This window comes from Peromyscus eremicus, chromosome 5 (genome assembly GCF_949786415.1).
Source record: "Peromyscus eremicus chromosome 5, PerEre_H2_v1, whole genome shotgun sequence".
Taxonomy (NCBI): Eukaryota; Metazoa; Chordata; class Mammalia; order Rodentia; family Cricetidae; genus Peromyscus; species Peromyscus eremicus.
This window is the reverse complement of record NC_081420.1, coordinates 64,313,092-64,326,511: the sequence shown is the minus strand read 5'-3', so window position 1 is coordinate 64,326,511 and position 13,420 is coordinate 64,313,092. Positions and strand designations below refer to the sequence as shown.

Here is a 13,420-nt window from a genome sequence, read left to right as displayed (position 1 = left end):
TCTATGCATAGGGATCAGGGGGTCGGGGGCTGGGAGTAGGCAGTAGCTATCAATCCTCAAAGCCTTCCACCCGTGGCCCTCCTTCTCCAGCAAGGCTGTACTATAACCTCCCCAAACAGTGCCACCACCTTGGAATCAAGCGCTCAAATACATGAGCCTATGAAGGTCGTTTCTCTTTCAAACAACAGTCACCCAATATCATTCACATTTTTCTATTGATAATAACATTCAAAAATCTATTCTCTTGGAATCCCTGGTATATACTAAATCATTGAAAACTATTGGTGACATACTGTGTGATAAAGCTTCAGAATGTATGCCTCCTAGCTACAACTTGTCACCTTTTGACCACGCCTCTGCAGCACCCTCTAATACCACTGTACCATGTGCTTCTGTAAGTTTGGTTTCTTTATATTCCACCCACAGTTGTGCTCATGCACTGTGTGTGTGTGTGTGTGTGTGTGTATGTGTGTGTGTGTGTCTGACTAACATAATATACTACAGATTCACCCATTGTTGCAAATAATAGGATTTTCTTCTTTTATCAGGTCAAATAATCTGCTGTGTTTTTGAATCACATTTCTTATTCCTTCATCTACTGGCACACACTAAAGAGGACTCCATATCTTGACTATTGTGAGTTATGCCATCATGAACATGGAGTAAGGCTAGCTTGTCAACATACTCCTTTTTGGGGGAGATATAGACATTGAAAGAGAGGGCTTCTGGATCATGTGGTAGTTCTGTTTTCAATTTTCAAAAGACCTTGCATATTATTTTCCACAGCAGGTGGACCAGTGTATGTCCATACCCAGCTGGTATAAAGGTTTCTTTTCTCACGTTCTCACCAGAATCTGCTCTAGTCCCTTTAGTAATAAAGTTGATATCTCGCTGTGGTATGAATTTTCATTTCCCTGATGACTAGTATACTGAGCACATTTTCATTTACCTGTTTGTCATTTTGGTATCTCCTTTTGAGAAATCCTTCTTCAGGTCCTTTGTTCAGTTTTTAATTGGCGTTATTGCTGTCTTGCTATTGAGTTGTTTGAATTTCTTAAACAGTTGAGATATTCCCTTAACAAATGTATGGTTTGCGAATATTTTTTTCAACACCACAGACGGTCTCTTCACTGTACTTTGATACAATTCCATTGTCTATTTGGGCTTTGTTGCTTGTGCCATTGGGGTCATGTCCAAAGAAATGCCGTAAACTTTTCCCTCTATATTCTCCTAGTAGTTTACAGTTGTAATCCATTTTGAGTGGGTTTTGTATGTGGGTTTGTATGAGATGGGGCCCAATTTCTTTCTTCTGTGTGTGGATATCTAGTTGTTTCAACCATTTGTTGAGAAGCTATCTACTCTCTGCTGTATGTTCTTAATACCTTTGTTGAAGGTCAGCTAGATAAACTGAAAATGTGTGAGTTTATCTCTGCGCTCTCTGTCCTCTTCCACTGGCCCTTGTGCCTGTTTTAAATGGCAGTATGATGCTATTTTGATTTCCATAATTATTCAGTGTATCGCCTTTTAAAGTCAAGTAGAGCAATGTCTCTAGGGTTTGTCCATGATTTTGTTTTGTTTATGATTGCTTTGGCTATGTGGGATCTTTGTTATTCATTATGAATTTTTCTTTCTGTGAAGAACCTCATTAGAGTTTTTACAGGGATTGCATCAAGTCTGTAATCATGTTGGGTATCATGGTCACTTTAACAGTAGAAATTTTTCCAACCCAGGAACATGGGCTATCTTTTCCACTGATTTTTTTGTCTTCATCAGTTTCTTTCATCAATATTTTATGGTTTTGACATATAATGTTTTACTTTTTCTACAAATTCTTTTACAGAAATTTTGACACTATTGTGTTTGATTGTTTTAATTCATTCACAGATAGTTCTTTAGTATGTAATAATAGCACTGATATTTTTGTAGATTTTAAGAGTCTCCCTATACAGTCCAAGTTGGTTTTGAAAGTTCTGTGTAGCACAGGTTACCTCAAATTCTCCTGCTTCAGCTTCCATCAAGACTGGATTATAAGTTTGTGGACCATTGTCAGCTCTGATTCCTTTCTTTCGTGCGTGTGTGTGTGTGTGTGTGTGTGTGTGTGTGTGTGTGTGTAGCTGTAACATAAACCAGGGCTTTACATATTCAGAACAAGTACTCTTAATTTCTTTGCTAATTTTGTATCTTGCAATTTTATCAAAAAAATTTTTTTTTGTTTTTAGAGACAGAGTTTCTCTGTGTTACAGTCCTGGCTGTCCTGGAACTTGCTTTGTAGACCAGGCTATCCTCAAACTCACAGAGATCTGTCTGCCTCTGCCTCCTGAGTGCTGGGATTAAAAGTGCATCACCACTGCCTGGCCCAAAATTTTACTTGTTTTTTTTCCTGGAGCACTTAGTGTTTTCCACATATAAGACCATATTATCTGCACAGAGAATTATTTTACTTCCTGTCTGATTTAGATGCCTTTTCTTTCTTTTTCTTGTCTTATACCCCTACATGTTTCTAATATTTTGCTTGAATGTAGGTGGACAGGGTGGGGTCTTTGGAGATGGCTCGTGAGTTAAAAGCACTTTCTCCTTTTGCAGAGGACCCAGGTTCAGTTTACAGCACCTATATGGGGAAGCTCACAACTGCTTGTAACTCCAGTTCCAGGGGCTCTGATGCCCTCCTCCAGCCTCTGTGGGCACTGTTCACATGTGCCCATACAGACAAGCAGGGACACACAGCACACACATGAATAAACTAAAGGAGTGGGTGTCCTTTCTGCTTTCTTATCCTAGATGTATAGTTTTAACTTTACACCATGGAGTGTGATACTAACTTGTGATATATGGCCTCTGTTGGGTTCTTCCTGCCATCCCTAATAATTGAGAGTTTTGAACATGACAGAATGCTGAACAATGGCAATGATTGTGTACACATATGAAATGATGGCATGGGTTTCTTTTCTTGTAGGGTCTTTGTTTGGCTTTGATATCAGGATATTTCTGCCCCTTGGAAATGTTTGCTCCTCTTCCAACTTTTTAGACAAATTTAAGAAAGATTGGCATTCATTCTTTTGGTGGTGCCTCAATGTATAAATTTATTGCTATAATTTTAACTGGCTTTCATACTTAATGCATCATCATTCTTGTCAGACAACAGGAAAATCAGAGTGAATGGAACCAAAGAACCTATAGAGTTTAAATCAAACCAGTGGTTTGGAGCAACAGTGAGATCTCACAAAGGAAAAGTCGTGGTAAGTATGAATGGTTTGGGGAACTGTTTGCCTTGCGCATCACACGGTTTAATGCCGGATTTACACAAACCCTTTTCTAGAGGGATGTGCTGGTAGTCTACCTGGCTGCTTAAAGAACACAATGTGTAAAACCAGACAGTCAATGACTGAAATTAAAGAAGCCATTTTTTAAAATTGTGCTCAAAGCTATAGGAAATGAAGCCCTTTCCTCCTCTATAATTCCAGATATTTGCAAACACTTTAAAAATTACTAGGAAAGATGGAAAATTAAAAGTGACACCCTGAGGGAGTAAACACCTTATTGTTCAAGATCAGTTTAAAGGGCTACTTAAAGTTGAACCAGAGAAAAACAGGTCTAGAGAAATGACTCTAGGGTTGTTTAAATGTTCATTTGTTGTGGGATCTTCTTTAGAAGAAAAGGAAAGTTTTTCTTAATAGTAAGACCTTTAAAAACTACCAGCTGACCAATGTTTCTGAATTCATTAATGATTTTTCAAGTAAACAATCCCACTTTTAGGTTGGGATCTGTCTGCTCTCAAATGCTGCCTATGACTTTGATTTTATTCTCTTATTGCTGTAGAGTTCTGTGTCTAAACCACTGAGAAATGAATGACTTTTTAATAGATCTGAAGGATTTGGGTTTTTTTGTGAAATGACTCAATGCAGTTGTTGAACACAGGTCATGAAAGAAGATATAAGTCTATTTGTTTTTCTATTTCTAATTCTGCCACACATTTTTCATTTTTGGTGGTGGATAAGTGCCTAAGAAATACATGAAATATTCAAAGTGTAAAACCCAGGATGAAGTTCCACAGCTTCAGAATGGCTACTCTAGCTGTTCATTGAGATGTATAGACTTTGGGTCTGGTTAATTTTGGTGTGTAATGTTTATTTTATTTGCAAGACTTTTTATACTAAGGTTTATAAAACAGATTAACTAAAAGAAGAAGAAACCAGATCATGCCATGAATGAAGCACACTTTTTTATTATTGCTAAAATTAACTTTTGCTGGTAAAACTCCTGATATTAACCAAGCTAATTTGAAGGCAGTTCTCTCGTTTCACCCTAATATATTCCTTGAAATGGCATTACAAGGCATAATTTAACAAGTATGTTTTTGATTTCACCAGAGTCCTAAAATTAGAACATGTAAGTCATCAAATAAGTATCTGATATGACAAATTACATACCATAAAACCCAAGATGTAAGAACTAATTTATAATAACCTGATAAACAACTGTACTTAAACTTATATCTAGAGGGCATGGATTTCATTTCATTCAACACACATTTATTTATTAAGAAGATTTTACATGCAAAGCTCCATGTGTAGTGTGGCTAGCAGTTAAATAAATTCTAAGCAAGGCTTTAATGTGTGAGTAAAGGTTTGCATATTATGCATTCTTCTCAAAGTTTCTGCTCTATGTTTTACCTGGAAATAATCATGGGATGTTTTATTTATAACCTGCAGTATTTTTGTCATTTTAGAATTGAACATATATTTATGGAATGACTGGGTAGTTCTTCTCCATCATGAAGTTTATCTGTGGCCACTGCAGTTTATCAGAATAAATTTCTTCAAAGCAGGCAGAACTAGGGTATTGGGTTACTTCTCTGTGGTCACAATACCTTAGAAATGTGTGTCTGTCATTAGAATGTGCTCTTTGAAGCCTTGCTTCTTATCTTCAGTGCTTTTTGACCTCCAGTTTTTCCATGAATAAAAACCATTACATATGAACTAGTAAAAATTGCTATGATAAGGAGGTAGTCCTCCTACATAGCAGTGATAAACTAAGGCAGTCCACAAAACAGATTTATAAACCTGCATGAATCTGTTGACTTGAATAGCATTTTTAAAAATTAACAACCAGACAAAGGAAGGGGTGAGTTATTTTAGGACATAGTGTTAATTCATTCACTGTCTGAATGTCATTTGCTGTTACAGAGGCCCAATCATTTTTAAGGAATGAATAGAAAAATGTGAGATTAGGCTTTTAGGAAATAATTTCCTTTTGTCAGTTTACTTTTTATTTAATTAAAAATTCTACCATGGGATAGGATCATCCCTCTGTTTATGTATAGTTTTTACAATTTTCCAATGCATTAATATTAAAAATTAGCTGGAGGCCAATTAGTTCACTGTTAACAATTTAACATAATTACCTATAACTTTAGTTACACCGGTTAAGCAGTTCAAATCAAGCCATCATCTGAGAAAACTACATCAACGCTGTATTTCTCACCTTTGGTATCCACAGGCCTGTGCCCCTCTGTATCACTGGAGAACTCTTAAACCTAACCCAGCAAAGGACCCGGTTGGCACATGCTATGTAGCAATTCAGAATTTCAGTGCTTATGCTGAACACTCTCCTTGCCGGAACAGTAAGTTGTTCTTATTCCTTGAAAGTAAAACTTAGCTTGAAAGCCTCCAAGCTTGAGAGCTGTGATAGTTATATCCAAGATTCAGAATTCTACTGATCTATTCTATATTTATTTAGGTCTTAGTTACTTTTAGATTGCTCTGATAAGATACCATGACCAACTTATAGGAGAAAAGAGTTTATTGGGACTTATAGTTTTCAGAGGATGAGTTCATGACCATCATGGTAGAGAGCATGGCATCAGGCAGGAAGGCAAGGTGCTGGAGCAGTAGCTGAGAGATTACAACTGATCCTCAAGTAGGAGGCAGAGGGAACGAGAGCTCTGAAAATGTTTTGGTTTGAAACCTCAAAGCCCACCCCCACTGACAAAACTCCTCAAATAAGGACACATGTCCTAATCCTTCCCAAAGAGTTCCACCAACTGGGAGCCAAACATTCAAATATATGAGCCTACGGGAGCCATTCTCATTCAAACAACCATACTTTCTTTATTTTTATTTTATTTATTTTGTGTGAGGGTGCATGCATACATGCCACAGCATATGTGTAAAAGACAATAAAGGGTTGGTTCTCTCCACTATGTGAGTCTTAGGGATGGAACGTGGGTCATCACCCTTGGCAATAAGCAACCACATGTGAATTATGTTGCTGCTCTTCTGGATTTAAAAGTCAGTTTTTAGATAGTCTTTGGTAGAATAACTGTGGCCCTTATCTGACAACTTCTGTTGAAAATTCCCACTCTGTGTTCCATGAGATGCTGACAAGCCACCCTACTTGTTTATGGCAACAGTAATATCTGTTAGGATGACTCGGCTGGAGTCTTTTCTGACCGCAGCATTGCACAGCCTTCATTCCCAGTGGTTGTTGCTTTGTTTGGTAGCTGTGTACTTGTTGTCTGCATACTACACTTTCTGCTTAAAATGTTGAATCCCCTTTATTCTCAAAAGAGTCTGCCCACTTAGATTTCAAATCTCATCTTGCAGTCCAAGGGTTCTCCCAGGACAGCATCCTTTCCATAGCTCTTATCTTGGCTTGGAGCTAGCTATGTAGACCAGGCTGACCTCAAATTACTTATTCTCCTGCCTCAGCCTCCCAAGTGCTGAAAGCAAGCATGTACCACCACACCAGTGCAATCTACCTTTAAAGCAAACATCTGAGTGCAGACATAGGGCGCTGATGTTGGATTACTTTGGGAAGTCAGGACTGATAGTGTGGTTATCAATTACCTGCTTGGAATTCTTTTGTAAACTTCTCTATTTTCCTAAGTTTTTGGTAGATCATTGTGAGATGTGGATAAGCAACAAAGGAACCTTCTATTATCCTTCTTCTAATTAATGGGAATACATTGTAGAGAGGAAAATGTCACTACAAAGAACATTAGAGTAACTTATTTTAGAATACTAATATTTTAAAAATTCAGTGTGAAGTTATTAGAGATTGTCCTAAAAACTGCAAATAAAATTTTCCTCTTTTGCATACTCATCATCATTTTTTTTGATTCAAGATCAATTTGGGGAAGACTGTAAGCAAATATCAGAATAAAGTAGTGAAGATACAGAATGGATTAGGGACTTTAAAGAGTTAATAAAGAAGCCACTAGGATTTATAGTTCCAAACCAAACCTGAGCTTTTTAAACCTAAGAGTTTTTCATGAGGGTTTTGGCAGGAAACATAGTATGATTTCCTATGTGTGATCTGGATGAATGGTCTGAGATTAAAAATGTTATATCAAACAGCTTTAAAATAAATGTCCTTTGTTGAGAATGAGACTCAATTATTCATTTAACACACATTTACTGAACACATTGACACCAACTATTCTATATGTAATGAGAGAGTGTGTCAAGGAGCTAGAGAAAGCAAACCAACAGCGTGTAAAGAATGAGTATTTTAGTAGGAAAGAGAGGTTAGAAACCAAAATAAACAAACTCATAATATAATATTAAGTAGTAGAATGGTACATAAATAAATAATTAGGTCTATAATCAATGAAAAAGTTAAAAGAATGACCTGAGTCTTCAGGAACAAGGAAAAAGGAAACTCTTCAGAAAGGGTTAAAGGAAAGATTTTTTTCAGCAGAGGACATTGGAAAGGAAGAACTATGGATACTGGTAACAAACAGCTGGGAAGTGGCCATAATCCTCACCAGATAAGAGGCCAGTATTATTGCACTAAAGAGAATCATTACTAGACTTCTCACCAATGCTTACATCTGTGTGTATTCCTCAGGGTTCGCTGGAGGTGTTTCCTCACAGCAGGAAATGATGGCATCCTTCACGTACCCATTAGCCCTGATGACTTAGAATCTTCTGGCTATCATGAAGTTCACTTGTGAAACTTGTCACTGTGTCTCACTCTGCCCTTATACCTTATGTCCTTGTGTCTTGAGAGCCTGGGCTAAGTCATAGCCCACAGAATCTCAACTTGTGAGGTGCCTGTTACAGCATGAGCTTGAACTATTTTCTAAAACTATCCATTATAGTAGCCAAGAATTTTGAGCTTTCTGGGCACATCATCATGCATGTCTCTTTATTCTCCATTTTCCCAGGTAGAAATATGTAGGGCCAATATGAAATGGAGCTTAGGTGGAGCTGTGGACTAGTTCATTAGGCATTATTTGGCTCTAGGGCACACCAACACTTTTCATATACTCACACTTCCTCCTCTTCAAATCACCCAAAGAGCTGGCTTCCTGTCATGACAGAGAAGCTCACAGTCCACTAACACAAAGCCTGCTTGTTCATGACCATATGGTCAATATCACAGAGAGGGAATATCAGCAATATCCTTTTCAAAAGAGAACTGAAAGAAGTGTCTTACATTACTTCTACAGCACAGATCCAGGGGGCACTGTGAGCAGTGTGGGTGGTAGCCTGCTCATTTATCTGAGTGGCATGCCTTCGGCTCTTATAACCATTCATAATTCAGGTGAGGGCGGTTCTCACAGCCCTTCAATTTCACTTTAGCAGTTAACCATTGGTAGTGAATGAAAGTGAACAGCACATGTCCCTGGGTTCCTGAGTTGATACTGGGACATATGTTTAGAGACAGTCTGAGGTTCCAGGAAGAGAGACTCCTTTGGGTCTCATAAGTTATAATTCAAATGAGAAAAGGGAAGCAAACTCACTGAATAAAGAATCCATAATCTTCTCTAATTGCCACTCAAAACAAACACTGGAAGTTGATTATTTTCTCAATGACTTATTTTCAGTTAGAGATTTAAAACAAAAAATCAGTGTCCTGCTATAAGTAAAGAATGGTCAGGTTTCTTCTCTTCTGAATAATTTACAATATTAAAAATAAAGAACCAATTTCAAAAGTAGATTTTAAAGAATGTTTGTTTATAAATCATTCCTTAAATATAATCAATGCAATTTACATGGGTTCACATTGACTACATCATATATTCATGTATATTTCTGGATGGGTGTAAATTTTATACTATTGGGCTTCTAGAAAATTAGAACCCCATAAATTGAGGTTATATAGATGAGATTTTAGGGAATCTGATAATAATGTTCATAACCATCAGTCCTAACATACAGTTGTAAAGGAAACAACAAATCTAGTGAAAGACATATCGGGTAGTAAAGTATTTGAAACACAAAAGGAGTAAAATTAGGTGTAGTGATAAATGCCTGTCATTCCAAGACTTGGAGATAGAAGCAGGAAGATTGGGAGTTTGAGGCCATTCTCTGCTACATGGTTGGCTCCAGGGCAGCCTGGGCTGCATGAGACACTGTCTCAACAAACAAACAAACAAACAAACAGGACAAAAGGGGTGTCTGCACAGAACTGATGGGAGAAAATAGAACTATGATCTTGTTGGAAGACAGAAAATGGATAATGTTCTAGAAAGGCAGAAGGATCCGATGCATTTTAGAGATATTCTGGAACAGGGGCATGCCCAGCCTATCAGAATTTCCTACAGCGATGTTTGTTCCTTTCTTGCTTCCTCGCTGTAGTATTGCTTGAATGATATCCTCAGTAAGAAACGTGGAATCATTAGCATGCTCTTATCTAACTACATAATAACTGAGATTCCCCCCTACTTAACTACATTTTGACTATAATTCAAATATGTTAGAAGGTGCAGGGCCTCTTTCAAAGTACAGGTTATAGGGAATACATTTATTATCTTAATATCCCACAGAGTTCAGTAACAATAGCCCTGGAGTCCATATACTCAATATAAAGCCTATAGTTTATAAAAATGTCTGATAAGATCCCACTGGGTCTTTAGTTAGTATAGAGAACACAAAACCAACCATTGTTGGAGGGCTTCTCTTCTGCAAACATTAGCATTGCAATGCCCCTATGAGATCGTAAGAATCAGAATAGAGTTTTCAAACTAACCTAACTTATTACAATATAATAATTTAAAATTATGGTCCTTTTAAAGAGCATAAAAATGAAAATAGGAGCTGGAGATGTAGCCAGGTTGGTAGAGTACTTGTGTAGCAGTCATGAACCCCTGGGTTTGGTCCTAGCACTATACTATATCAGTTGGCTGGAGTAGTTGCCAGTTGTAATTGCTCGAGAGGTAGAGGCAGGAGGTTCAGAAGTGCAAGCTCATCTTCAGCTGCATAGAGAGTTTGAGGCCAACCTGTACATGAAGAATGAAGGAAATCTTTACCAGTTTCTCTGCAGAAAGCATGCTCTCAGGTGATCTTTTTAAGTTGTCACTGTAGAAATGGCAGATACGTCAGGAGTGGGCAAAGGAGACATTATGGCCACATGGACATTTGAGAACACAATCAGAAGATGAAGGTTTTGTTTTGGAAGTGAATATGAGTGTACACCCCAATATAAACCCATACTTTGATATGTTCCCCAACTGGAGAATGGCTTGTGTGCCCTGTGCTCAATAGACCTAATATCATAACCCGCTCAAGTTGATCTCACTGCTGCATGAATGTGATATTCAGGATCAGAAAATACATGGAAATATACTTAATTGCCTAGAAGGCATTTTAAGAATAAAACACAAATTTGTCTCTCTGATTCAGTGGTATATGGGGAAAATAGCAAAATAATCTATATTGCTTTTTAAGATATTTCTCAGCAATGATGACATTATAGCTGGTCTATTTTGATCATTCCAGGCAATGCTGATCCTGAAGGCCAAGGTTACTGCCAAGCAGGCTTCAGTCTGGACTTCTACAAGGTGAATCTTTTGGTTTCTCAGCATCTGGTGTGGGATGAGTTTTCTCGTCATTGCTACTGTTTTATTTTCTGTCTTTCATCCCATACCCCCACCCCCACCCCCAACAATAATAGCCAAAGAAGCTTTGGGAACATATCATGTCTGGCAACTTCTCTTTGGGTGTTTTTTGTTTTTTCCCTATTCACTCTTTATTTCTATTTAAATCTATGCATATGATAATAGTATAGAAAAGCATACAGAATGAAGGGACTCTTTCTTTCCACTCTCAGCATTAATCGTTTTGAATGCAAATCTCAAAAACTCATTTCTAAAAAGATCACAAGAATCTATAAATCAGTCACCTTATCACTTAGCTATAACTGGCTGCTTTGATTTAATATTCACATTAAAATTTATATATCCATTCAGAAAGCAGAGGGCACTTGATACACATATGAAGGAAAATGATTCTATGCTTTTGAAATTAGCACAGGGAAATTCCATAAACATGTGCTGTTTTACTACTGGTTCACTGCATTTTTCTATGATTGCTTGCTTTGATATTTTTCCACTACAAGTTACAGATTGAAGCTAGAGAACAGGGCTGCTCGCATTAATCTGGAGTTTTTGCTTTCTCTTTTGAATAGGGGTGGGTTTACAGATTAAAAAAATTAATTTTATATTTCTTTATTTACTTATTGGAGAGAAGTGCCTTTTAGAGTTGGGGGAGCTCAGAAGGCAAATCTGGGGACTTAGTTTTCTCCTTCTACCATGTGAGTTGCAAGAATCAATTCAGATTGTTGAGCCAGATGACAAGCGCCTTTACCCAGGGAGCTATCTTGCCGGTAGTAGATATATTTTTAAAGCAGTCATTGTTGTTGCCTTGAAAATAATTGAAATGAAGTTTTTGGGTTTTTGTCACTAAGGTTTTCAAAAGACTGTGCCCATTAAGCTGCAAACTTAATGTACAGGCCTTGCTCAGCTCCAGCAGTGACAGCCCCCTCCTCTGAATTTATATAGTCTCAAGGGAGCAAGGCCACCGTGCCTAACTGAGTCAAATTGAAATTATTTAACATAACACACTAAATAATTGAAAGTAAAAAAGAGAAGAAAACAACCTCCAGGCCTCAGGTATAAGGAAAGTGTGGTTTAAAGTCCTCTTTAAGGAAGTGTGGTTTTACAAGGAACACACTGTTGGAGCACAGCTTGTTAGAGGTGACTTGGTGCCCTTTAAACCACTTGGCTTCTTGTCCACACATTCCCTGGATGCTTCTGTTTTGCAGAATGGAGACCTTATAGTGGGAGGACCTGGAAGCTTTTATTGGCAAGGTATGTTCCCTATCAGAGGAAAAGCACGTGTGTTGTTACTAACAGGGGGGAGCAGAAGCAACATCAAATGTTGTTGCCCTTTCCTAGTGGCATCGGAAATCCCTGCTCACTTTCCCGACTGAAGCATCATTGCAATTTGCACTTCGTTGTGCAAATGATGTTTCTAAAGTGTTATTCAGTCTACTACTCATTGCTTTACCAAGAATTTATTGAAGCTATGCCAGGTTTTGTACTCGATGCTGGAGACACTACACTGAGGACAGACTTCTTGTTTGTCTTGAAGGTTTGTTGGGGCTGTGTTAGCACTCACTGACTTATGGCCTTGGGGCAGGGTCTCTTATGATCTAGCAGGTCACTTGCCCAGTCTGCATGCACACATGGATACATATAGTCCCTAACACAGACACACACACACACACACACACACACACACACACACACACATACACACTAAAAAAAAATTAGGCCAGTGGGAAGGATCCAGAAAGACAGATTTATGACTAATTTGTATATGAAATTACTGTTAAACTTTATTGACCTGTAATTACAAACATCAAATAGCATTTCCTTCTCTTAAAATTATTTTGCAAACTGAAAAAAGTCTTATGCCAGAGATAGACGTAAATTGAAAATTATTTACATGTGTGTAAATATTTCCTTCTAATCTTGATTCATTTCATGTAATTAATTTCTACATTTAAAGTAGGAAAATATCTCACATGAATTAATAGTCATGTAAGCATACAGAACAACTTCTCTGAGATACGGGATTTAAAATCTTATAGATGCTTAAGATGTTTATAGACCTTGCTAATGAAAACAAGAAATTGTCAGGATGTGGGAGGAAGGAAAGGGAACACTGAGCTGAAAGTCAGAGAAAACTGGCAAATTCAACATTCTTCACAAGTATAAATCTGATTGTCTTGATATCAAAGCAGTCATTCATCTCCATTACGTAGAAATATTTATAACCTAGTTTGATAGGATTTTATTTTTTCCTTGGACTTCAACCCAAAAGACTGGGAATTCCCAAAGAATAATGTAGCTATAAATTATGTGTTAAGTACCATGCTTTCAAAACCATTTCTCCTACCTTGTCTCAAAGAGCACGAGATGACATTTTTGCCTTAGATGTCCACACTAAATATTCGGATGCATAGACTTTTCCATATAATGATGTATTTTACAATTTTGTGTGTCTCAATACAATCATATTTCAAGACTTCTGAAAGTGACTTTGGGAGAAACAAGCCAACGTTCTTATCAATGTTGGTGGCCACAAATTTCTTTTTTGTGTGTGAAATTTTAGATCTCATTGGACACAGC

At 37.5% G+C, this 13,420-nt stretch overlaps 1 protein-coding gene across 1 annotated transcript in view; it reads left to right on the top strand.

Annotated features, from left to right (window-relative positions):
* The window catches only part of Itga8 (integrin subunit alpha 8), a 180,223-nt gene that overhangs the window by 29,922 nt on the left and 136,881 nt on the right, over positions 1-13,420 (top strand). The window contains exons 3-6 of the mRNA XM_059263596.1: positions 3,136-3,236; positions 5,497-5,620; positions 10,725-10,786; positions 12,049-12,094. Of these exons, the coding sequence (XP_059119579.1) occupies positions 3,136-3,236; positions 5,497-5,620; positions 10,725-10,786; positions 12,049-12,094 (333 nt within the window). The remainder of the gene's footprint in view (positions 1-3,135; positions 3,237-5,496; positions 5,621-10,724; positions 10,787-12,048; positions 12,095-13,420) is intronic.